We start from the raw sequence: 26,525 nt of genomic DNA, 5'->3' as shown, positions 1-26,525 counted from the left end.
TAGACCGGAAGCAGAAAGACGCTGATGTAGCTAGGCAGCCGTCTGGATTAGCTGTCCACGTAATTTTGTTGGAAATTCGTCAAATATCACAATGATACGGTTGAAAAATATGCTGTGACGTTGCCAAACTTGAACTGTAAACACGGAGCAGGCAATATTTCCAAGTACTATTTTAATAGTTTTGTAATCGGGTTTAGCAAAGCAGTTAGCTAGCTTCCTGGCTGCCGTTAGCCTAGCTCGCTAACCTTTGTCAAATTGTAATGGCAAGTGCTACTAGTAGCGAGGCTATTTCATTCGCTAGCTAACGTGACCTCGTGGTGAACATTTCATTTCAGAGAAAGGACGTGGACGATTTCAGAAATTAATTTCCCGCTACAGCATTTAGCTAGCTGCTTCAACAATTCCTGAAGGATTCAAGATGGAGGAGGTGAGAACCACGACTTTGGTTGCTAGCCAGCTAGTTGCGACCCGTTTCTCCACCCTTTTCCCAAAGTGTGCACTCCCAGATTTAAAACAAGTATCGGATTGGTGTTAGCACAATGGGTAGTGGCTGGATGGAGATAACTAGCGTTAGCTATCAGTAGCGGGGATTGATCTTGTGTAAACCAAGTACACGTCGGCAGAATAGTAGCTAGCCTTTAACATTCTCCACTCTTCTCCCGACATATACTCGGTTTACACACGAACACGACCATTCCCCGCTGCGCTGAGCGATTAGTTATTTTTGAGATCGGTTCGATTCATAAAAATAAACTCTCTTCTGTTTCGATTATTGGGGTTGAATGCACAGGATACAACTATTAATAAAACTCCCATGATGGTAGTGATGACAGTTACTGCGTTTCACATATTAACCATTAATTTATTTTATGACTTTCATGTCAAGTCATCTCAGAGCTGCTGCCTGACAATCACTATTTTGTAGTTCTTTAAAGTAAAGAAGGCATATGTTTATGACTGCTGATTGGGGAAATTGGGAGACCTCGTCAGTTGTATAACTGAATACCTTAACTGAAATGTGTCTTCTACATTTAACCCAACCCCTCTGAACCAGAGAGGTGCGGAGGGCTGCCTTACTCAACATCCACCATGTCAGGGGCAGAACGACAGATTTTTACCTTGTCAACTCAGGGATTCGATTCAGCAGCCTTTCGGTTACTGGCCCAAAGCTCTAACCACTAGGCTACCTGCCTCTCCATGCAACCATCAATCACTTAGATCATGTATTTTCAGGTAGAGATACCTCTCAAATCGTGCTGTTGCAGGCATAAAAGAAACACAGACCAGACAAATAGATGCACATTAGATTATGGTCATTGTAGTTAGTTTAGCGCATCAAACGTGGTAATTATGTGGAATATTAGCTTGTTGGAAACTACAACTCCCTACTACATCTCACAGTTCAGGCTGGATCTGGTGTATCTCTAGAGAAACTGCAGTGTGCGCATTGAGCTCACAGAAAGAAATTAAACGTTGGTCAATTAGTTGTTTAAAAAAAATGAAGAATAGCATATATTTTGGTGAATTGCTCAGCACTAGTGGAATGCCTTGTTATTTCTGTTGGTTGGGTCTCCAGATCTCTCCCAGACCTAGCTAGGTTACTCAACTCAACTCCATGGTGAAGGAAGTTTCTGAAGAACAGAGCAGAGACCGGACGTCGTGGAATTCCGTTCCGAAGCCCTGAACCAGATCTAACCGGTCTCTGATTGTGTCGGTTGGGAGAATAGAGATGTCTTATTAAGATCGCAGCGTTGTATCTCTCATTAAGGCGTCTCTGAGCGCACGGGCAGCGCCATTGAGGCCATCTCCATTTTGAATTAGTCAATTTACTACTACTTCTATGAGTTGGTAAACAACCTGAAAGGGTGCATACCGCCACCCGGAGGATGTTATTTAAACAGTTATAAAGCCAAGGTTGGCCTGCAGTTATGGTATGTTTGCTCATGAGTATAATTCATTGGCAGGTCCCTCCTCCCTACCAGGATGGAATTATGTGATCCTTCTGCTCATGAGTATAATTCATTAGCAGGTCCCTCCTGCCTACCTGGATGAAATTATGTTATCCTTTGAAGTCCCACCCAGTTGACTACTTTCAAATGGTAAAATCAATCAAATGTATTTATAAAGTCCCTTTTACATTAACCGATAATGTCACAAAGTGCTGTACAGAAACCCAGCCTAAAACCCCAAACAGCAAGCAATGCAAATGTAGAAGCACAGTGGCTAGGAAAAAAACTCCCTAGAACAGCAGGAACCACGGAAGAAGCGTGGAGAGGAGTCATCAGGCCAGGTAGTCCTGAGGCATGGTCCAAGGGCTCAGGTCCTTCGAGAGAATTAGAGGGAGCGTGCTTAAATTCACACAGGACACCGGATAAGACAGGAGAAATACACCAGACTGACCCTAGCCCCCCAACACGTAGACTATTACAGCATAAATACTGGAGGCTGAGACAGGAGGGGTCAGGAGACATTGTGGTCCGACGATACCCCCGGACAGGGCCAACCAGGCAGGATATAACCCCACCCACTTTGCCCCCACACCACTAGAGGGATATCTTCAAACCACCAACTTACTACCCTGAGACAAGGCAGAGTATAGCCCACGAAGATCTCCCCCATGGGAAACAAACTCGAGGGTGGGCCAACCCGGACAGGAAGATCACGTCAGTGACGCACCCCCCCTAGGGATGGCATGGAAGAGCGCCAGTGACTCAGCCCCCTTAATAGGGTTAGAGGCAGACAATCCCAGAGGAGAGAGGGGAACCGGCCAGGCAGTGACCGCGGTTCGTTGCTCCAGAGCCTTTCCGTTCACCTTCACACTCCTGGGCCAGACTACACTCAATCATATGACCCACTGAAGAGCTGAGTCTTCAGTAAAGACTTAAAGGTCGAGACTGAGTCTGCGTCTCTCACATGGGTAGGCAGACCATTCCATAAAAATGGAGCTCTATTGGAGAAAACCCTTCCTCCAGCTGTTTTAGGGACAATAAGAAATATAAATTCTAGGGACAATAATGAGGCCTGCGTCTTGTGACCATAGCGTACGCGTAGATATGTACGGCAGGACCAAATCAGAGAGATAGGTAGGAGCAAGCCCATGTAATGCTTTGTAGGTTAGCAGTAAAACCTTGAAATCAGCCCTTGCCTTGACAGGAAGCCAGTGTAGAGAGGCTAGAACTAGAGTAGTATGATCAAACTTTTGGGTTCTAGTCAAGATTCTAGCATCCGTGTTTAGCACCAACTGAAGTTCATTTCGTGCTTTATCCGGGTAGCCGGAAAGTAGAGCATTGCAGTAGTCTAACCTAGAAATAACAAAATTATGGATTACTTTTCTGCATCATTTTTGGACAGAGAGTTTGATTTTTTCAATGTTACGTAGATGGAAAAAAGCTCTCCTTGAAACAGTCTTGATATGTTCGTCAAAGGAGAGATCAGGGTCCAGAGGAACACCGAGGTCCTTCAGTTTTATTTGACAGATCCAACAGAAGATCTCTTTGTTTCTTGGGATATAGAACAAGCGTCTCTGTTTTGTCCAAGTTTAAAAGTAAACCATTTGCCGCCATCCACTTCCACTTATGTCTGAAACACAGGCTTCCAGGGAGGGTAATTTTGGGGTTTCATCAAAATGTACAGCTGTGTATCTTCCGCAGAGCAGTGAAAGTTAATATTATGTTTCCGAATGACATCACCAAGAGGTCAAATATATAGTGAAAACAAACTAGGCAACTAGTTTCTTATGACACATGTTTTTTTGTTTTTAGGGGTACGACTGCATCTAGGGTATTACGCAAGGTTACATTTAGTTCCTCAGTTGGCTAACTGATTTCTGTACTCTGACGTCTTTGTGTTGTCTGAGAATTTGTAGCACAGCTTTTGATGTTCCTTGGTTGGGGTCTGAGCAGATTATTTGTTGCGATTGCAAACGTAATAAAGTGGTGGTCTGATAGTCCAGGATTGTGAGGAAAAACATTAAGATCCACAACATTTATTCCACGGGACAAAACTAGGTCCAGCGTATGACTGTGGCTGTGAGTAGGTCCGGAGACATGTTGGACAAAACCCACTGAGTTGATGATGGCTCCGAAAGCCGTTTGGAGTGGGTCTGTGGACTTTTCCATGTGAATGTTAGTCACCAAAAATTAGAATATTATCTGCCATTACTACAAGGTCCGATAGGAATTCAGGGAACTCAGTGAGGAACGCTGTGTATGGCCCAGGAGGCCTGTAAACAATAGCTATAAAAAGTGAGAGGAGGCTGCATCAATGTCATGACTAGAAGCTCAAAAGATGAAAATGCAGTAGGTTTTTTTTGTGTAAATTTGAAATTTGGTATCGTAAATGTTAGCAACACCTCCGCCTTTGCAGGATGCGCGGGGGATATGGTCACTAGTGTAGCCAGGAGGAGAGGCCTCATTTAACACAGTAAATTCATCAGGCTTAAGCCATGTTTCAGTCAGGCCAATCACATTAAGATTATGATCAGTGATTAGTTAATTGACTATAACTGCCTTGGAAGTGAGGGATCTAACATTAAGTAGCCCTATTTTGAGATGTGAGATATCAGAATATCTTTCAATAATGACAGGAATTGAGGTCTTTATTCCAGTGAGATTGTTAAGGAGAACACCGCCATGTTTAGTTTTGCCCAACCTAGATCGAGGCACAGACACGGTCTCAATGGGGATCTGACTACACTGACTGTGCTAGTGGCAGACTCCATTAAGCTGGCCGTCAAGGCTAACATGGGCATTGTGCATTCGATCAGTTGACTTCACTCTGACTAATGTGTACTTCTCGCCTGTGACGTCATGTGTCTCTCCGGTAGCCATGCATCATCTTGGCAAGAAATACCTTGCTCTTTCATTGTAAGCTATTTTACTGAATGTGGCTGCTAGACTTAATCACTGTACTTTAATAACTGTACTTTAATCACTGTACTTTAATCACTGTACTTTAATCACTTTAATCACTGTACTTTAATCACTGTACTTTAATCACTTTAATCACTGTACTTTAATCACTGTACTTTAATCACTAATCAATTTAATCACTGTACTTTAATCACTGTACTTTAATCACTTTAATCACTGTACTTTAATCACTGTACTTTAATCACTGTACTTTAATCACTGTACTTTAATCACTTTAATTTAATCACTTTAATCACTGTACTTTAATCACTGTACTTTAATCAACTTTAATCACTGTACTTTAATCACTGTACTTTAATCACTGTACTTTAATCACTGTACTTTAATCACTGTACTTTAATCACTTTAATCACTGTACTTTAATCACTTTAATCACTGTACTTTAATCACTGTACTTTAATCACTGTACTTTAATCACTGTACTTTAATCACTTTAATCACTGTACTTTAATCACTTTAATCACTGTACTTTAATCACTTTAATCACTGTACTTTAATCACTGTACTTTAATCACTTTAATTTAATCACTTTAATCACTGTGTAGTTAATCACTGTTAATCACTGTACCCCAGGTTAATCACTTTAATCACTGTACTTTAATCACTTTAATCACTGTACTTTAATCACTGTACTTTAATCACTGGTTAATCACTGTACTTTAATCAATCTTTAATCACTGCCTTTAATCACTGTAATCACTTTAATCACTGCGACTTTACTGTCCTTTAATCACTGCACTTTAATCACTTACTTTAATCACTGTACTTTAATCACTTTAATCACTGTACTTTAATCACTGTACTTTAATCACTTTTTAATCACTGTAATCTTGTTAATGGACTTTAATCACTGTACTTTAATCACTTTAATCACTTTAATCACTGTACTTTAATCACTGTACTTTAATCACTGTTCATTAATCACTTTAATCACTGTACAAGGTACTCAATTAATCACTGTACTTTAATCAATCACTGTAAATCAGATTTGTAATCACTTTAATCACTGTAGCTTTAATCACTTTAATCTGATAGCACTGCACACTTTAATCACTGTACTTTAATCACAGTACTTTAATCACTTTAATCACTGTACTTTAATCACTTTAATACTGTATAAACAATCACTGTACTTTAATCACTTCTTTAATCACTTTAATCACTGTCACATTAATCACTCACTTTAATCACTTTAATCACTGACTTTAATCACTGTCATTTAATCAAAATTAATCACTGTACTTTAATCACTGTTGATCAGAAATCACTGCCCTTTAATCACTGTAACGTCACTTTTTAAAATTACAAAAGTTGTACTTTAATCACTGTACAAATCACTTTAATCACTACTTATCTAATCACTTTAATACTGTTAATAAACTTTAATCACTGTAAATTGATCACTTTAATCTGTACTTTAATCACTGTAATTTAATCACTTTAATCACTAATCACTTTAATCACTGTATTTAATCACTGTAATCACTGTACTTTAATCAAGTGCTTTAATCACTGTACTTTAATCACTGTAAAATCAACTTTAATCACTGTACTTTAATCAAGCTGTACTTTAATCACTTTAATCACTGTACTTTAATCAGCCTTAATCAATGTACTTTAATCACTGTACTTTAATCACTGTACTTTGTATTTTTTTAATCACAGTTTTTCACTGAAGGATTTTGACTCCTAAACACGTTCTGTTATAATCACAATCACTGTACTTTAATCACTGCAATCACTGATTTAACCAGTTTTAAGACTTCATCACTTTCTATACACACACACTTGTCATATGCATAACTACCTGGTTAAAGTAATCACTGCCTATTTTTTAGGTCTGTTTTTAAAAAAAGTTTTCTAAAATTAATGAGAACCCTGGTTTGCGACACAGCTCATTCAAATGATCAATTCATCACGTTTTGATGATTGAAATCAGGTGTGTAGTGCTAAGGCAAAAACGGGCAACCCCTGGGATCCCCAGGTTAAGAACCACTAAACTAATAAGCCCACATAGACCTACAGGTAACTACCAAAATAAAGGAAACACTTGAGTCAATTAGTATTCTGGCTGCTCTGTTCACCTACAGGTAACTACCAAAATATAGGAAACACTTGAGTCAATTAGTATTCTGGCTGCTCTGTTTGACCTACTTGTTAAGGTAGTGCCAAAATGTAACACTTGTGGTCAATTTTCTGGCTGCTCTGTTTTGATCAGAGGACGCATGACTCTCAACCTTCGTAAATAGGTTCAGGCACCTCTGTTATGTTGTGGTCCTGGCATGGGTTAGGTCCAATCAACCCCATAGAGGACAAGGTAAACACCAATAAATACACTGTATATTATCTACCTCACTTGCTTTGGCAATGTTAACACATGTTTCCCATGCCAATAAAGCCTTTTGAATTGAATACACAGCCATTCTGACTGATCACCCCCCCACCCCCATCCACGATGCGCGAGTGGCTACTGAATGAAACGTGTCATTAAGTGACACGAGGAGGCTGGAGATTGGACAGAACAAAGCAGAGAGGATTGTTTTTAAGGCGGAGGTGTGATTCTTCGGGTTGTCATTCATAATGCTCTCGGGTGGTCATCAATCAACAAGATAATTGAGAGACGAGGGGGGGAAAAAAACATTGCTTATTTTATTTCACAATGTTACACCATTTAAAATGGCCCAACTCCATTCACAACAGTATTGAGTTGATAAGAGACAGACATTCAATCAATACCTGGCAGCGATTGTCCACCATCTTATCTTATCCCGGCAGACAGACATTCAATCAATACCTGGAATCGATTGTCCACCATCTTATCTTAGGCAGACAGACATTCAATCAATACCTTTAGAAATTGTCCATAATTTATCTTATCCCGCAAACAGACATTCAATCAATACCTGGGAGCGATTGTCCACCATCTTATCTTATCCCGGCATTCAATCAATACCTTAGATCGATTGTCACCATCTTATCTATAAGAAAGGAGAAATGGGGGAAAGACAACATTATAGATTCAGGAATGTGAATAATTTATCTGAACAAACCAGAAGCCTTTTTTAATATATACATTCAGCCAATATTTTAGAACCACTTAAATATAAGATGTGAATTGTGACAGGACTATTATAGATGAAGGAGCCTGTCTGTTCAGAGAGTATTTATCTGGTCAATATGACAGTGTGTTATAGATGAAGGAGCCTGTCTGTTCAGAGAGTATTTATCTGGTCAATATGACAGTGTGTTATAGATGAAGGAGCCTGTCTGTTCAGAGAGTATTTATCTGGTCAATATGACAGTGTGTTATAGATGAAGGAGCCTGTCTGTTCAGAGAGTATTTATCTGGTCAATATGACAGTGTGTTATAGATGAAGGAGCCTGTCTGTTCAGAGAGTATTTATCTGGTCAATATGACAGTGTGTTATTTCTGCTGTTGGGACTCTGTTCTATATGTGGACATGGGATTGTTTTATACATTATATTAGATGAGGACTAAATGTAACGAAGTAAACCACATGCCGTGGCCGTCTCAGTCACCACGATGTAAACCACATGGCCGTCTCAGTCACCACGATGTAAACCACATGGCCGTCTCAGTCACCACGATGTAAACCACATGGCCGTCTCAGTCACCACAATGTAAACCACATGGCCGTCTCAGTCACCACGATGTAAACCACATGGCCGTCTCAGTCACCACGATGTAAACCACATGCCGTCTGTCACCACGATGTAAACCACATGGCCGTCTCAGTCACCACGATGTAAACCACATGGCCGTCTCAGTCACCACGATGTAAACCACATGGCCGTCTCAGTCACCACGATGTAAACCTCATGCCGTCTCAGTCACCATGATGTAAACCACATGGCCGTCTCAGTCACCACGATGTAAACCACATGGCCGTCTCAGTCACCACATGTAAACCACATGGCCGTCTCAGTCACCATGATGTAAACCACATGGCCGTCTCAGTCACCAATGTAAACCACATGCCGTCTCAGTCACCACGATGTAAACCACATGGCCGTCTCAGTCACCACGATGTAAACCACATGGCCGTCTCAGTCACCACGATGTAAACCACATGGCCGTCTCAGTCACCACGATGTAAACCACATGCCGCCTGTCAACACGATGTAAACCACATGACATGCCGTCTCAGTCACCACGATGTAAACCACATGCCGTCTCAGTCACCACGATGTAAACCACATGGCCGTCTCAGTCACCATGATGTAAACCACGTGCCGTCTCAGTCACCATGATGTAAACCACGTGCCGTCTCAGTCACCATGGTGTAAACCACATGCCGTCTCAGTCACCACGATGTAAACCACATGGCCGTCTCAGTCACCATGATGTAAACCACATGGCCGTCTCAGTCACCACGATGTAAACCCAATTGAACTATGGGAGATTCTGGAGCAGCGCCTGAGCCAGCATTTTCCACCACCATCAACAAAATAACAAATGTGGAAGAAGGGTGTCGCATCCCTCCGATAGAGTTCCAGACACTTGTACCATCTATGTCAAAGCACATTGAAGCTGTTCTGATGGCTCATGGTGGCCCAGCACCCTATTAAAACACTTCATGTTGGTGTTCTCTCATATATACATTCTCTGTAGTAGCTGTATCTATACTTAGACACCTTATAGTAGCTGTATCTATATTAAGACCTTATATTGGTGTTTCCTTTATTCTGGCAGTTATACTTTTGCCGTAGTAGCTGTATCTATATTAAGACACCTTTATATTGGTGTTTCCTTTATTCTGGCAGTTATACTTTCGCCGTAGTAGCTTTATCTATATTAAGACGCGCAACATGCACGCAGTTACAAGCCTGCTGGAGTTAGCGGCAGGCGGACGAGCAATATCCACCGTCGTAATACGGATGAAGCTGGCTCGCTTTGTAGCAGCCTGAGTAGATCTAGCTTTGTGCAGCCTGAGTTCTAGCTTTTGTAGCAGCCTGAGTAGATCTAGCTTTTGCAGCCTGAGTAGATCTCGCTTTTGTTGCAGCCTGAGTAGATCTCGCTTTTGTGTAGCAGCCTGAGTAGATCTAGCTTTGTAGCAGCCTAAGTAGATCTAGCTTTGTAGCCTGAGTAGAGCCTGAGTAGATCTAGCTTTGTAGCAGCCTGAGTAGATCTAGCTTTGTAGCAGCCTGAGTAGATCTAGCTTTGTAGCAGCCTGAGTAGATCTAGCTTTTGTAGCAGCCTGAGTTCTAGCTTTTGTAGCAGCCTGAGTAGATCTAGCTTTTGTAGCGGATCTAGCTTTTGTAGCAGCCTGAGTAGATCTAGCTTTTGTAGCAGCCTGAGTAGATCTAGCTTTTGTAGCAGCCTGAGTAGATCTAGCTTTTGGCAGCCTGAGTAGATCTGCTTTGCCTTTGCTTTTGTAGCAGCCTGAGTAGATCTAGCTTTTGTAGCAGCCTGAGTAGATCTAGCTTTTGTAGCAGCCTGAGTAGATCTAGCTTTTGAGCCTGAGTAGATCTAGCTTTTGTAGCAGCCTGAGTAAATCTAGCTTTTGTAGCAGCCTGAGTAGATCTAGCTTTTGTAGCAGCCTGAGTAGATCTAGCTTTGTAGCAGCCTGAGTAGATCTAGCTTTTGTAGCAGCCTGAGTAGATCTAGCTTTTGTAGCAGCCTGAGTAGATCTAGCTTTGTAGCAGCCTGAGTAGATCTAGCTTTGTAGCAGCCTGAGTAGATCTAGCTTTTGTATGAGTAGATCTAGCTTTGTAGCAGCCTGAGTAGATCTAGCTTTTGTAGCAGCCTGAGTAGATCTAGCTTTTGTAGCAGCCTGAGTAGATCTAGCTTTTGTAGCAGCCTGATCTAGCTTTTGTAGATCTAGCTTTGTAGCAGCCTGAGTAGATCTCGCTTTGAGCAGCCTGAGTAGATCTCGCTTTGTAGCAGCCTGAGTAGATCTAGCTTTGTAGCAGCCTGAGTAGATCTCGCTTTGTAGCAGCCTGAGTAGATCTCGCTTTTGTAGCAGCCTGAGTAGATCTAGCTTTGTAGCAGCCTGAGTAGATCTACCGCCCTTCTTTGTAGCAGCCTGAGTAGATCTCGCTTTGTAGCAGCCTGAGTAGATCTCGCTTTGCTTCGTAGTGTAACACTCTGGGAACTTCATCTTATGAGAGGAGTGTGCCGACATGGCAATGCTTTGGAGTCGTATCCGTAGATTGACAGTTGATAATCAGATGACAGGCGTGATCGGGTGGGGGGGAAACGGAAGTGTTTTAATATTGCTAAGTAGATGTTGGCAAAATCTCCCTGCACATTTATCGACCAAAAAAAGTTGCAGATTAGGAGCAGCGTGTGGACTGGTTGTGTGTGTGTCCTTAATAAGTTAGCGTAACAATTTTCCCTACCTTCGCTCTGCTTGTTAGATATTATGCACATTGATAGCGTCATAGCAAGTGTTCTTACCTATTGATTTGTCATAGTAGCAGACTAACAGGAGGCAGCAGCAATCTGAATGACAAGACCCAAACATGTCAGGAAAAGACCGGGGGAAATTATGAATGAGAAATACAGCTTCACTTTATCCAATCAGAGCAGCAGGACCAACAGCCCCGCCCTTCTGTTCTCCCAGGTCTATTTCTTTATCCAATCAGAGCAGCAGGACCAACAGCCCCGCCCTTCTGTTCTCCCAGGTCTATTTCTTTATCCAATCAGAGCCGCCCTTCTGTTCTCCCAGGTCTATTTCTTTATCCAATCAGAGCAGCAGGACCAACAGCCCGCCCTTCTGTTCTCCCAGGTCTATATCTTTATTCAGAGCAGCAGGACCTTCTGTTCTCCCAGGTCTTTATCCAATCAGAGCAGCCCAACAGCCCGCCCTTCTGTTCTCCCAGGTCTATTTCTTTATCCAATCAGAGCAGCAGGACCAACAGCCCGCCCTTCTGTTCTCCCAGGTCTATTTCTTTATCCAATCAGAGCCGCCCTTCTGTTCTCCCAGGTCTATTTCTTTATCCAATCAGAGCAGCAGGACCAACAGCCTGCCCTTCTGTTCTCCCAGGTCTATTTCTTTATCCAATCAGAGCCGCCCTTCTGTTCTCCCAGGTCTATATCTTTATCCAATCAGAGCAGCAGGACCAACAGCCCCGCCCTTCTGTTCTCCCAGGTCTATTTCTTTATCCAATCAGAGCAGCAGGACCAACAGCCCCGCCCTTCTGTTCTCCCAGGTCTATATCTTTATCCAATCAGAGCAGCAGGACCAACAGCCCGGCCCTTCTGTTCTCCCAGGTCTATTTCTTTATCCAATCAGAGCAGCAACCAACAGCAGCCCTTCTGTTCTCCCAGGTCTATTTCTTTATCCAATCAGAGCAGCAGGACCAACAGCCCGCCCTTCTGTTCTCCCAGGTCTATTTCTTTATCCATTCAGAGCAGCAGGACCAACAGTCCGCCCTTCTGTTCTCCCAGGTCTATTTCTTTATCCAATCAGAGCAGCAGGACCAACAGCCCACCCTTCTGTTCTTCCAGGTCTATTTCTTTATCCAATCAGAGCCGCCCTTCTGTTCTCCCAGGTCTATTTCTTTATCCAATCAGAGCAGCAGGACCAACAGCCCGCCCTTCTGTTCTCCCAGGTCTATTTCTTTATCCATTCAGAGCAGCAGAACCAACAGCCCCGCCCTTCTGTTCTCCCAGGTCATTTCTTTATCAATCAGAGCAGCAGGACCAACAGCCCACCCCTTCTGTTCTCCCAGGTCTATTTCTTTATCCAATCAGAGCAGCAGGACCAACAGCCCACCCTGTTCTCCCAGGTCTATTTCTTTATCCAATCAGAGCCGCCCTTCTGTTCTCCCAGGTCTTTCTTTATTCAGAGCAGCAGGACCAACAGCCCGCCCTTCTGTTCTCCCAGGTCTATTTCTTTATCCAATCAGAGCAGCAGGACCAACAGCCGCCCTTCATTTCTCCCAGGTCTATTTCTTTATCCAATCAGAGCAGCAGGACCAACAGCCCGCCCTTCATTTCTCCCAGGTCTGCAGCAACCAACAGCCCACCCTTCTGTTCTCCCAGGTCTATTTCTTTTCATGACAAAACTGTTTTGGCAGGTTTGAAACTTATTCCCTGCAATTCTACACATTTTGTCATGTTTTTTGAAGCTTTTCTTGCAATTCTATACATTTTGCCAATGTATGTTTATTGATGTGATATCTGAGTGACTCAAACATTAAACAAAATCTATGTGCTAAAAGAAGAACAAGCTAAAAAAACGTTAGTTGATCTGGACATTTCAGATCAGTTATAAATATCTCTCTAAGATCTGCAATGACTAACATGACAACAGGAACCGATGAATTAAAAAATCAATTAAAAATTACTTTAACCTTTTTTTATTTAACTAGGCAAGTCAGTTGTGGTTGTAAGAACAAATTCTTATTTACAATGACGGCCTAGAAACTGATGATGAACTACCCAAATTCTACATTTCACCTTGTGCGTTTTTACTGTTTCAACTTAAATAAATCAACCGTTTCGAACCACTGATTTAGACCCCGTAGTACCTCGTACCTGACTAATTGACATGAAAGCTAATGACAACAACAAATAAGAATCAAGTCATTGCCCATATCGGTACGATTTTCGTTTTGCGTGGCTACTTGGCCACACCCCTGTCTTACGAGTGTTTTTAATGATGCATGGAACGAACATGCATTTCCCCTCAACACCATGCAGAGAGGATCCTCGCTAAGTGAGGCGTGTGTTGATAATGATAGGATGGAAAGAAAGGCAGCGCTGCTCTCGGATCAGCTTTTTCCACATTAAAATCTTAATTTATAATTAGAATTACTCCACAATACTGACGACAGATCAGTTCCTAGAGAGGTATGATCATCTATAGGCCTTGTCTGCAAAAAAACGAGGCGGCTTATAAATGCGCCAGGATGCTTCGATTCGGCTGGCGCCTAGCTCGGCTCGGCTAACCAAACAACTCGCATACTCCCTTTAAAAGACCTAACCTTGGAAAACGAGAAAAAAGCGGCAATAGTACTGTTTGTCCATTTTGAGACGCCGTAGCCAATATACAGTTGGACGCAAAATAGTCCAAATCAACTTCAGCGATGACTCAAGAATAAACGTCATAAATTGACGTTTTTTGCTGAGATCTTAGTCGTGCAAAACTAAGATGTTTGGTGTACTTCCGGTTATATTAAAATGAAATCTTCTCCGAAATATCTCCCTTTTTTTTATTTTTTAAACAAGCCATAGAAAGTTAGTAGCAATTTCAATTTAATCCACCAGAAATAACACAACAAATAATATGGTTCAACTGAAATATACTAATTCATTAAATAAAATATATATATTTTTGAAAATGTATAATCTTTGTAAATGATATACATGGGACTGGTGGAGTTATGTCACACATGCAGTTAGAGATGAAACGGTTATTTCAGGATGTATGGGACGGAAAGTCAGTTACCAGTTTATTGTTAAGATTTGTATTGTCTGGAAATGTGTCAAAAGTGTTGTCAGTATATACTAATGTTGTCGTTAAATAATATATATATGTTGAGGGGGATATATTTTGTTGAAAAGGTATAATCTTTGTAAATGATGTATGTCATGGGGACTGTTATCATGCTGAGTTATGTGTTATAATGATGTCTGTCACAGTGCAGTTATGAGATGTTCTCAGTGTTGGCGATGTGTTATCGAAGTGTGAGTCTTTAAAGATGGAATCTGGTTAAGTTGTCAGGATTATCAGTGTTGGCAGTGTTGTCGGATTACCTGGATTATCAGTGTTGTTGTCAGGATTATCAGTGTTGTCAGGTCTGATTGTCAGTGTTGTCAGTGTGTGTCAGTGTTGTCAGTGTTGTGTCAGTGTTGGCAGTGTTGTCTGGGGGAAAGAACAGTGTTGGCTGTAGTGTTGTTTACAGTGTTGTCAGGATTATCAGTGTTGTCAGGATTGTCAGTGTTGTCAGTGTTGTCAGTGTTGTCAGGATTGTCAGTGTTGTCAGGATTGTCAGTGTTGTCAGTGTCAGTAAATCATTTCACCAAGTTTTATACTGAAAACCAACAAACAACATATACAATTAGCAGCACTATGCACTATTTGTGTGCATAAACATTTAAAACAATACCATTAACACTAAAGATGGCACCATGTGGCCATGAAAAGTTAGTTTCCCTCTTGCAGATGTAAATGAACACAACCATTGGTTAAAGACAATTGTGGAAAATGAAGTATACCAGTTAAACCTCTCTAGGGGGTGTGGGACGCAACCATCCCACCTGGCCAACATCCAGTGAAATTGCAGAGCGCCAAATTCAAAAACAGAAATACTCGTTATAAAAATTCATGAAACATACAGGTGTTATACATCGGTTTAAAGATGGACTTCTTGTTCATTTAAAAAAAAAAGTGCTTTAAATACAATTGGATTTGATTCTGTATTCTAGGACTTTGGTGGGCCGTCACCATCCTGCTCAACTGAACCCCAACCAACGCTGTCACTAGGTCCTGACGGTAGCCACGGTGACCGGGACTACACACCACAGGGGCAGGAGATTGGTTACCCTGGAGGCCTTGACAGCTTCAGTGAAATACCTAGATTTAACATCGTAGTCAAAGAGGAGGAGGAAGATTTAGAGGAGTGGAGTTTTAATTATACAGGTAAGTAGCCGACTGAATGTTAACTAGAAATAAAATGGTTCTCTCAAGTGGACAGTTCAATTTGATGAGTCTTTAAAGATGGAATCCTCAATAGGGGAAACAGAGCCACTCTTTGCCCCAGACAGACTCTTTGTTATGTTTTATGTTTTGTAGATGAAACGGATGTCAGCAGCGGGGTATTTTTTGTTGTTGCAGAATCTGCTGTTCTGTCACCCATGCAATGTCTGAGGGGGGAAAGAACAGTGTTGGTTGTAATGATGTCTGTCTGAGGGGGAAAGAACAGTGTTGGGGTTAATGATGTCTGAGGGGGAAGAACAGTGTTGGTTGTAATGATGTCTGAGGGGGAAAGAACAGTGTTGGTTGTAATGATGTCTGTCTGAGGGGGAAAGAACAGTGTTGGCTGTAATGATGTCTGAGGGGAAAGAACAGTGTTGGTTGTAATGATGTCTGAGGGGGAAAGAACAGTGTTGAATGGGGGGGGAAAGAACAGTGTTGGCTGTAATGATGTCTGAGGGGGAAAGAACAGTGTTGGTTGTAATGATGTCTGTTGGTTGAGGGGGGAAAGAACAGTGTTGGTTGTAATGATGTCTGTCTGAGGGGAACAGTGTTGGTTGTAAAGAACAGTGTTGGTTGTAATGATGTCTGTCTGGGGAAAGAACTGAGGTCTGAGGAAAGAACAGTGTTGGTTGTAATGATGTCTGTCTGAGGGGGAAAGAACAGTGTTGGTTGTAATGATGTCTGAGGGGGGGAAAGAACAGTGTTGGCTGTAATGATGTCTGTCTGAGGGGGAAAGAACAGTGTTGGTTGTAATGATGTCTGTCTGAGGGGGAAAGAACAGTGTTGGCTGTAATGATGTCTGTCTGAGGGGATGTCTGTCTGGGGGAAGAACAGTGTTGGTTGTAATGATGTCTGTCTGGGGGGAAAGAACAGTGTTGGTTGTTTACAGTAACGTCTTTAGTTTCACCATTAAAGATTGGCTGTAATGATGTCTGAGGGGAAATTAACAGTGTTGGCCACAGTCCCCCCTACCTGTCTGAGGGGGGGGAAAAAGTCAGTCCAACTTTCTTTTTTTTAAGTCCCTAAAATAAATGTCTGCCTATTTTAAAGAACAGTGTTGGTGTCCCTATGATGTCTTGGAGACAGAAGACAGTGTTATTGTTATGATTTCTGTCCCACAGGGAAAGAACAGTGTCCCCTACCCACTGTCCCCTACCCACTGTCCCCTACCCACTGTCCCCTACCCACAGTCCCCCCACTACCCACAGTCCCCTACCCACAGTCCCCATTACCCACAGTCCCCTACCCACTGTCCCCTACAACCCATTAGCCACAGTCCCCCACTGGACCCACAGTTCCCTACCCACAGTCCCCTGCCCACAGTCCCCCCACAGTCCCCACCCACAGTCCCCTACCCACTTTCCCCTGACCCACAGTCCCCTACCCACTGTCCCCTAAACTGTCCCCACCCACACTGTCCCCAACCCACAGTCCCCATGACTGTCCCCTTTACCCACAGTCCCCCCACAGTCCCCCCACAGTCCCCTACCCACAGTCCCCTACCCACAGTCCCCTACCCACAGTCCCCAGACCCACAGTCCCCAATTTCCACAGTCCCCTACCCCCCTACAGTCCCCAGCTACCCACAGTCCCTACCACAGTCCCCTACCCACAGTCCCCTACCCACAGTCCCCTACCCACAGTCCCCTACCCACAGTCCCCTACCCAGTCCCCTACCCACAGTCCCCCTACCCACAGTCCCCTACCCACAGTCCCCTACCCACAGTCCCCTACCCACAGTCCCCTACCCACAGTCCCCCTACCCACAGTCCCCTACCCACTGTCCCCTACCCACAGTCCCCTACCCACAGTCCCCTACCCACTGTCCCCTACCCACAGTCCCCTACCCACAGTCCTGCCCACAGTCCCCAACCCACAGTCCCCAACCACCCTAGTCCCCTACCCACAGTCCCCTACCCACAGTCCCCTACCCACAGTCCCCTACCCACAGTCCCCCCTACCCACAGTCCCCTACCCACAGTCCCCAACCCACAGTCCCCTACCCACAGTCCCCTACCCACAGTCCCCTACCCACAGTCCCCTACCCACAGTCCCCTACCCACCCACAGTCCCCTACCCACAGTCCCCTACCCACAGTCCCCTACCCACAGTCCCCTACCCACAGTCCCCCACAGTACCCACAGTCCCCTACCCACAGTCCCCTACCCACAGTCCCTACCCACAGTCCCCTACCCACAGTCCCCTACCCACAGTCCCCTACCCACAGTCCCCTACCCACAGTCCCCTACCCACAGTCCCCTCTCCTACCCACCCACAGTCCCCTACCCACAGTCCCCCACAGTACCCACTGTCCCCTACCCACAGTCCCCTACCCTGTCCCCTACCCACAGTCCCCTACCCACAGTCCCCTACCCACAGTCCCCTACCCACAGTCCCCTACCCACAGTCCCCTACCCACAGTCCCTACCCACAGTCCCCTACCCACAGTCCCCTACCCACAGTCCCCTACCCACAGTCCCCTACCCACAGTCCCCTACCCACAGTCCCCTACCCACAGTCCCCACAGTCTCCTACCCACAGTCCCCTACCCACAGTCCCCTACCCACTGTCCCCTACCCACAGTCCCCTACCCACAGTCCCCTACCCACAGTCCCCTACCCACAGTCCCCTACCCACAGATGGACAATACTTTAGATCCCACAGACGATACTTTAATGCCCCTCGAGGAGTTTATTTATTAGTTTAATACATGAACCTAGAGCGCTACAGTAGATTATGATACCCTAGTTCCTGTATAGTGCCAGTTCAAAAGTAGTGTGCTATATAGGAAATAGGGTAGCATCTGGGACGCACCATAACTTGTTTTATCCTTACTGTTGTAACAGGAGAGAGTCCAAACCACAGCTCTAGTGATGAGGCATCAGCAGAACGACGCCAGGAGAATCGCACAGCTAAGAAGACGTTTTACCGCTGCCCGGAGTGTGGGAAAGAGTTTCCTCACCCATCTAAACTACAGAGACATCTTAGAACGCACACAGGAGAGAAACCATATCCTTGCTCTGTGTGCGGAAAGAGATTCAGTGATACAGGGACCCTCAAAACACACGAGAGGTTGCACACAGGAGAGAAACCGTACATCTGCCCGGAAAAGAACTGTTGGAAGAGGTTTGTCAGCCAAGGAGAGTTAAAACTGCACCATCGGACACACACCGGAGAGAAACCTTGCCACTGCTCTGTGTGTGGGAAGAGTTTCTCACGTATGTGGCACTTGAAGGTCCACATGATGACGCACGCCGGAGAGAAGCAGAGACTCAGCATGAAAAAACCTTTCCCATGCTCTGAGTGTGAGAGGGGCTGCAACTCTGCAGCAGAGCTCAAGATGCACCAGAGGATGCACACTGGGGAGAGACCTTACCAGTGTTCCACCTGCAAAAAGACCTTTGTTTTCCCAAGCTCTCTAACAAGACATGAACAATCCCATATAAGCGAAGCGAATAGTACCGCCAAGCCGTACAGCTGCTCAGAATGTGGGAAGGAATTCACTCAGCCATGGACCTTAAAGATACACATGCGCCAGCACACCGGAGAGAAACCGTACCACTGCTCTCAATGCGAGAAGAGGTTCTCGTCGTCGTCACTCCTTAAAAGACACCAGAGGGTTCACACCGGAGAGAAACCATTCCAGTGCTCCGACTGCGGGAAGAGTTTCTCCTCGTCAGCGAATAGAACCAGTCACCGTCGTCGGATCCATGAAGGTATACCGGGTGGGTCACAGCGGCAGGAGGCCACCTCTGTGGATGGTACCAGTAAGGTAGGTTTATATGGTGTATCCAGTGCAATTTTGTATTTATTTTGTATTCATTTTCTTTATTATTTATTTTCTTATCTATTTTCTTTCTTAAGTTAATTTTTTTTAAATCTGTGTTGGTGGATTCCAGATTTCCTGTTTATTTCTTTCTGATTCCAGGAATGTTCCAACCTGTATTTCTGGAAAACCTGGGAATTTTTTTAAAAAGTTACTGGAATTTTGTACCCTTAAACCAGTCATTAAGGCCCTTAACACAATATAACTAAGATTAATGCTGCTGTTGACATATATACTGGATGAGTTGTCTGATTATTAACCCTAGGCTTATGTTGACCAAAACAACCAGGTTGAACCCACAGTTGTAGAGGAGTCTGGTCTCACTCTAGTACTAGATGTCAAAGTAAAAGAAGAGGAGGAAGATCCTGCTTTTGGTGAGTTCAAAGATTAATTTATTAAGGTATGGGTTAGCCTACACATTCACGTTTACTTTATTTTAGGAAATTTAAATAAATTGTGTATTTCCAATTACCCAAATTAAGAAACATCTATATTATTGACTGTCTCAAATCTTAACATATTTAAGGTGCTTACTTATCCATACGACCTCTTTACCACAGCAGAGAGACCTGACCATTGCTCTGAGAGTGAGGAGAGTCCCTCTACATTAGGAGGACCTGACCAACACCAGGAGAACAACAAAGCTCTGGGCCCTCACATCTGCTCAACGTGTGGAAAAGAACTATCCAGCTCCTACAAACTAATGCTACACCAGAGAACACACACAGGAGAGAAGCCTTACGAGTGTATGGTGTGTGGGAAGGGCTTCTCCCAAGCCGCAAACCTCAAGACGCACCAGAAAGTGCACAGTGGAGAGAAGCCATACCCCTGCTCTGACTGCGGGAGCAGGTTTACGCACATGGGAGACTTGAAGAGACACCAGTTGTTGCACTCGGGTGAGAAACCTTATAGCTGCCCCGAGTGCGGGAAGAGTTTTTCTCAGTTGGCGCACCTGAAATCTCACCAACAGACACACACAGGGAGAAACCTTTCCTCTGTGCTCATTGTGAAAAGACTTTCTCCACTGCTGCCAAGCTGAAGAACCACGAGAGAGTGCACACTGGCGAGAGACCTTACTGCTGCTCCTACTGCCCCAAGCGCTTTGCTCTATCTGGGACACTGGTGAAGCATGAACGACTCCACACCGGAGAAACGCCGTACCAATGTGGAGAATGCGGTAAGGGATTTGCTCAACTGGTGTCCTTGAAAATACATGCCCAATCACACACTGGAGTCAACTTCTACAAATGTTTCCATTGTGACCAGAGCTTCTCCACTTCAACCAAGCTGAAGGAACATCAGAGAATCCACACTGGGGAGAACCTCTACCAATGCACCGAATGTGGGAAGAGTTTCACTATCGAGTCAAAACTGCTGAAACACCAGAGAGTTCACACTGGAGAGAAACCGTACCAGTGCTCTGGGTGTGGAATGAGGTTCTCGCTCTCTGAGAACCTACTGAGACACCAGCGTAACTCTTCAGGGATCTGTGGTGCTGTGAGCCTTAACCAGGCTACTGGGAGTGGGATTCTACTTCTACAAGATGCTGCTGTCTTCCCGAATATACTGGTCAAGGTCGGTGGAAATTATTATCCTATCAACCCAACTTTTGTCCAAGTTGCTGTGGTCCTCTCAATAAAGCTCAACTTTTGTCCTTCATATAGGGCCAATCTTTCACCTTTAATTCTAAAGGCCCATATCCCAGACACAGATTAAGACTAACCCTGGACTAAGCATTAGCCTAGTCGTTAGAGCAATGGGCCAGTAACCAAAGGTTGCTGGATCGAATCCCAGAGTTTACAAGGTAAAAATCTGTTGTTCTGCCCCTGAACAAGGCAGTTAACCCACTGTTCCCCGATAGGATGTCATCTTAAGTAAGAATATGTTCTTAACCTCTTGCGATGAGCAATCCCGGATCCGGGATCGTAATCATAGCCTCAAACGAATTAGCATAACGCAGCGGACATAAATACCCCTAGAAACTTTTCCTATTCATGAAAATCGTAAATTAAATGAAATAAATATATTCAAACACAAGCTTAGCCTTTTGTTAACAACACTGTCATCTCAGATTTTCAAAATATGCGTTACAGCCAACGCTAGACAAGCATTTGTGTAAGTTTATCATGGCATAATGCTATGCTAGCTCTGCTGGCAGCAGGCAACATTTTCACGAAAATAAGAAAAGCAACCAAATTAAATCATTTACCTTTGAAGAACTTCGGATGCTTTCACTCAGGAGACTCCCAGTTAGATAGCAAATGTTCCTTTTTTCCAAAAATATTATTTTTGTAGGCGAAATAGCTCCCGTTTGTTCATCATGCTTGGCTGAGAAATCGACCGGAAAATGCTACCACTACAATGCCAAACCTTTTTCAAAATTAACTCCATAATATCGACAGATACACGGCAAATGTTGTTTAGGATCCATCCTCAAGGTGTTTTTAACATATCTATTCGATAATATATCCGTCAAGGCAATTGGTTTCTCATAAGAAGAACAATATCTTTGCAGTTTTGGAAACGTCAGTGTTTTCTTTCCAAAGCTTCAATTATATGAATAGTCAAGCATCTTTTCGTGACAAAATATCTTGTTTAAAACGGGAACGTTTTTCATCCAAAATTTTGAATAGCGCCCCTAATGCATAACTGGTTTTTAACTGACTTGCCTAGTTAAATAAAGATAAAATAAAAAATGTACAAAAATTATCCATTGGGAGACTCTCCATTGAGCATGCATTTTAGTCAGGACTGTGGTGCAGCAGGGCCAAGCCTTGATACCAGCTGAGCGTGGTTCCCTTAACAAGGGTGAGGCAGCCCTCTAATGGACTCCCTATAGACTTCAAGGTCTGCAGCTCTCACTATGGGGAAAGAGTGTTCTGAAGAGCACATGTCACTTGAGGTTTGGCTAGTCCTGTCCTGCACCGTTTGGCTAGTCCTGTCCTGCAGCGTTTGGCTAGTCCTGTCCTGCAGCGTTTGGCTAGTCCTGTCCTGCAGCGTTTGGCTAGTCCTGTCCTGCAGCGTTTGGCTAGTCCTGTCCTACACTGTTTGGCTAGTCCTGTCCTGCACCGTTTGGCTAGTCCTGTCCTGCAGCGACCCCTGTAGAGCTCTGGAAGATCCAAGATGAGCCTTTTATCTTAATAGAAGACTGTCTGTTTGCATCACGCTGTCACCTGTCTCCTGTCACGCTGTCTCCTGTCTCCTGTCACCTTTGAGTCTCGTTGACTCTGCCCCCTAGACAGTGTGAAACCACCTGCGCTGTCACGAGAACACAGAAGTTTAATCTGTATCCTGGGAAAGTGACTCCAACGTCTCTTCATTCAGGTGGCCAGGGCCTAAAATTAACATCCGCCATCTGCCGGTTTTGTTTCTTAACTGGAGAATGAATCGCACAAAGTCCAAGAACTGCGACTCCTATAGCCTATCCCACCTCGTGTTGCAACGCTGCCTGGCTGGGGGCTGTGCGCACATGAAGAGCTAAAGAGTTAAAATATTCATTTTTAGAAGCGCAGGGCACAGGTATAAAAGTTTCTCTAATTTACTTGAAAAGAAAAGTGGACTGAAGTGTCACTTTGTGTTTCTTTTCGATCTACGTGGTTTTGTTCACAAGCTAGGTTGGTTTTTCAATGTTTGCGTTTCAACACCCTAGGGAAGAGAACATAGCACTTCTACTCGTCAGATTCAATCTCACAAGCACAAACATGACTCCAGAGTCCCGTTCCCACGGTAACCCACCGCCCTTAACTTCTTATGGCTGGGCATTTCAACTCATCCCCTATTGAAGATACAGTGGGATATTGGTCATCTTGCAATTCCTAAGGCTTCCACTCGATGTCAACAGTCTTTAGAACCTTGTTTGATGCTTCTACTGTGAAGGGGGGCCAAATGAGAGGGGAACGAGTCAGAGGTCTGCCAGGAGCAACTGACCATGCGCGGTCACGTGAAAGTTAGCTTGCGTTCCATTGCATTTCTACAGACAAGGGAATTCTCTGGTTGGAACATTATTGAAGATTTATGTTAAAAACATCCTAAAGATTGATTCTATCCTTTGTTTGACATGTTTCTATGGACTGTAATGGAACGTTTTACTTTTCGTCTGCTCCTAGTAAATGCGTGTCTGTTCGGGCGTCATTAATATGGACTACAGGGCTGAACGCGCTAACAACAAGGAGGTATTTGGACATAAATTATGAACTTTATCGAACAAATCAAACATTTTATTGTGGAACTGGGATTCCTGGGAGTGCATTCTGATGAAGATCATCAAAGGTAAGTTAATATTTATAACGCTATTTCTGACTAATGTTGACTCCACAACGTGGCGGATATCTGTTTGGCTGTTTTGGTCTCTTGAGTGCTGTACTCAGATTCTCAGATTCTCAGTACTCAGAACATAACACGCCAATGTAAAATTAGATTTTTGGATATAAATATGCACTTTATCAAACAAAACATACATGTATTGTGTAACATGAAGTCCTATGAGTGTCATCTGATGAAGATTATCAAAGGTTAGTGATTAATTTTATCTCTATCTCTGCTTTAAGGCTGTTTTTTTCTGTGACTTGGCGGTGACCTAACATAATCGTTTAGTGTGCTTTCGCTGTAAAGCCTTTTTGAAATCGGACACTGTGGTGGGATTAACAACAAGATTACCTTTAAAATTGTATAAGATACTTGTATGTTTGCTGAATTTGAATTATGAGATTTCTTTTTACTAGTAACACGTAGTGTTTTTTGAAACATTACAAAGCATCTGTTTTTGTGTTTTGTTGGTGTCATTTAACCTCTTAAGCCCACCCGACACGCAGACGTCCCATCTAGCCATCAGCAAATGCGCTACGCCAAATGCTAATAGCACTCGTTAAAACTCAAACGTTCATTAAAACACACATGCAGGGTACTGAATTAAAGCTACACTCGTTGTGAATCTAGCCAACAAGTCAGATTATTAAAATGCTTTTCGGCGAAAGCATGAGAAGCTATTATCTGATAGCATGCAACACCCCGAAATACCTGAAGGCGACGTAAACAAAAGAATTAGCGTAGCCGGCGCTACACAAATAGCAGAAATAAAATATAAAACATTCATTACCTTTGACGAGCTTCTTTGTTGGCACTCCTATATGTCCCATAAACATCACTATTGGGTCTTTTTTTCGATTAAATCGGTCCATATATACCCAAAATATCCATCTATGGAAACTGTGATCCAGAAAAAAACAGTTTCAAAACGCAACGTCATTTTTTTAAATTAAAAAAGTCGACGATAAACTTTCACAAAACACTTCGAAATACTTTTGTAATCCAACTTTAGGTATTAGTAAACGTTAATAATCAAATTGATCACGGGGCGATGTGTATTCAATAGCTCCACGTCTTCAAATCATGTTCGGAAATCTCTCTTCCAAAACTTCCTGTCGGAGACCGGAAGGAATGGGGTCTCTCTTACTCGTTTGACCAAGAAACAACGTCCAGGCAATTGACAAGACTGGCGACATCGTGTGGAAGCTGTAGGACTTGCAATCTCAGCCCCATTTAATTTGCTGTCCCATAGACAATACATGCAAGTGGCGCATTGATATTTTTTCCAGTTTTCAGTGATCAGTTTTTCTTGCGCTTTTCGATGAAACACACGCTCTGTTATAGTCACAGCCGTGATTTAACCAGTTTTATCCACACATACTAATCATATGCATATACTATATTCCTGGCATGAGTAGCAGGACGCTGAAATGTTGCGCGATTTTTAACAGAATGTTTGAAAAAGTAGGGGGTAGGCTTAACAGGTTTAAGCAGGATATTAATAGTTTAGCTGGTAAGACATTTTAGTGGCTGGTGGACCAAAAATAACATGTTACGGCCGTTTGAACCATTTTGCTTGTTATTCTCCATCCTAAATAAACGTTTATTTTCTCACCAGGCTGGGCACAAACCCACAGAGTCTCTGCCTTCTGACCAGAGCCAGAGTGAAGCCTCCACTCAAACTGCTGGGGTGACTGTTGACGTGAAAGAGGAGGAGCAAACACTTGAACTGAAGATTAAAACTGAAGAACTGGAGGAGGAGGAGGAGGAGGAGGAAGAAGAAGAAGAAGAAGAAGAAGAAGAAGAAGAAGAAGAAGAAGAGGAGGAGGAAGAGGAGGAAGTTGTTGGGCTGATTAATTCTGATGGAGAAGAAATGGACTGGGATCCTTCTCTTCTTGGTATGTTGAGATGAGTTTGTGAGTCAGGTAAACTTTCCCAAAATGCCCAGGTTTTTCAGAAATCCTGTTTGGAAGATTCCCGGAATCAGGAGGGAATAAACAGGAAATCCGCAATATTCCTGCCAGGATTTCAGTAAAACCTGGGGATTTTCTCTTGACTTGCCTGCTGCTTTGTTTAACCTGTTCCAATTTTTTTTCACACAGGATATAATCCCAGTCAGAGTTCTGACATTGAAGAGAGTCCCTCTACATCAGGAGAACCTGAACATCACCAGGAGAATCACAACGCTAAGAGCTCTCACTGCTGTTCAGTGTGTGGAAAAGACTGCCAAAAATTATCGGCGCTACAAAAACACATGAGAATTCACACAGGAGAGAAGCCTTACCCCTGTACTTTGTGTGGAAACCAATTCCGTGAGAAGGGACACCTGAAAGCACATCTGAAAACTCACACTGGAGAGAAACCTTACCACTGCCCCACCTGTGGGATGAAGTTCGCCCATTTGGGAGCCATGAAAATACACCTGCTGACACACACTGGAGAGAAACCTTACCCCTGTTCTGTGTGTGGGAAGAGTTTTACCCAGTCATCGCGTTTGAAGCAACATTTCCGGACGCACACAGGAGAGAAACCTTACTCCTGCTCTGTATGCAGGAAGAGTTTTGCAAGACCAGCAGACCTTAAAGTCCACCACAGAGATCACACAGGGGAGAAACCTTACAGCTGCACTGAATGTGGCCAGAGCTTTACCAGTTCCCACAACCTATGGAAACATCAGAAGAGCCATCTACCACCTGGACTACCACAACCTGTTGAGTTTGACAACCACAACCAAACACCAGAGATGAATGCTGAAAACGAAGGACTGAAGGAGGAAGATGAGGAGGAGGAGGA

At 43.6% G+C, this 26,525-nt stretch overlaps 1 protein-coding gene across 1 annotated transcript; it reads left to right on the top strand.

The window, feature by feature from the left end:
* LOC121845634 (zinc finger protein 431-like) lies at positions 1-26,525 on the top strand (the record flags this gene model as incomplete). Its single annotated transcript, XM_042317258.1, is given in 5 exon segments — positions 1-427; positions 15,331-15,544; positions 18,448-19,373; positions 25,351-25,630; positions 25,835-26,525. Coding segments are annotated over 5 exon segments (2,120 nt in total), but the record flags the coding sequence as incomplete, so codon positions are not given.

Source organism: Oncorhynchus tshawytscha, unplaced genomic scaffold, assembly GCF_018296145.1.
Source record: "Oncorhynchus tshawytscha isolate Ot180627B unplaced genomic scaffold, Otsh_v2.0 Un_contig_7238_pilon_pilon, whole genome shotgun sequence".
Taxonomy (NCBI): domain Eukaryota; kingdom Metazoa; phylum Chordata; class Actinopteri; order Salmoniformes; family Salmonidae; genus Oncorhynchus; species Oncorhynchus tshawytscha.
This window is presented reverse-complemented; position numbering and strand designations above follow the sequence as displayed.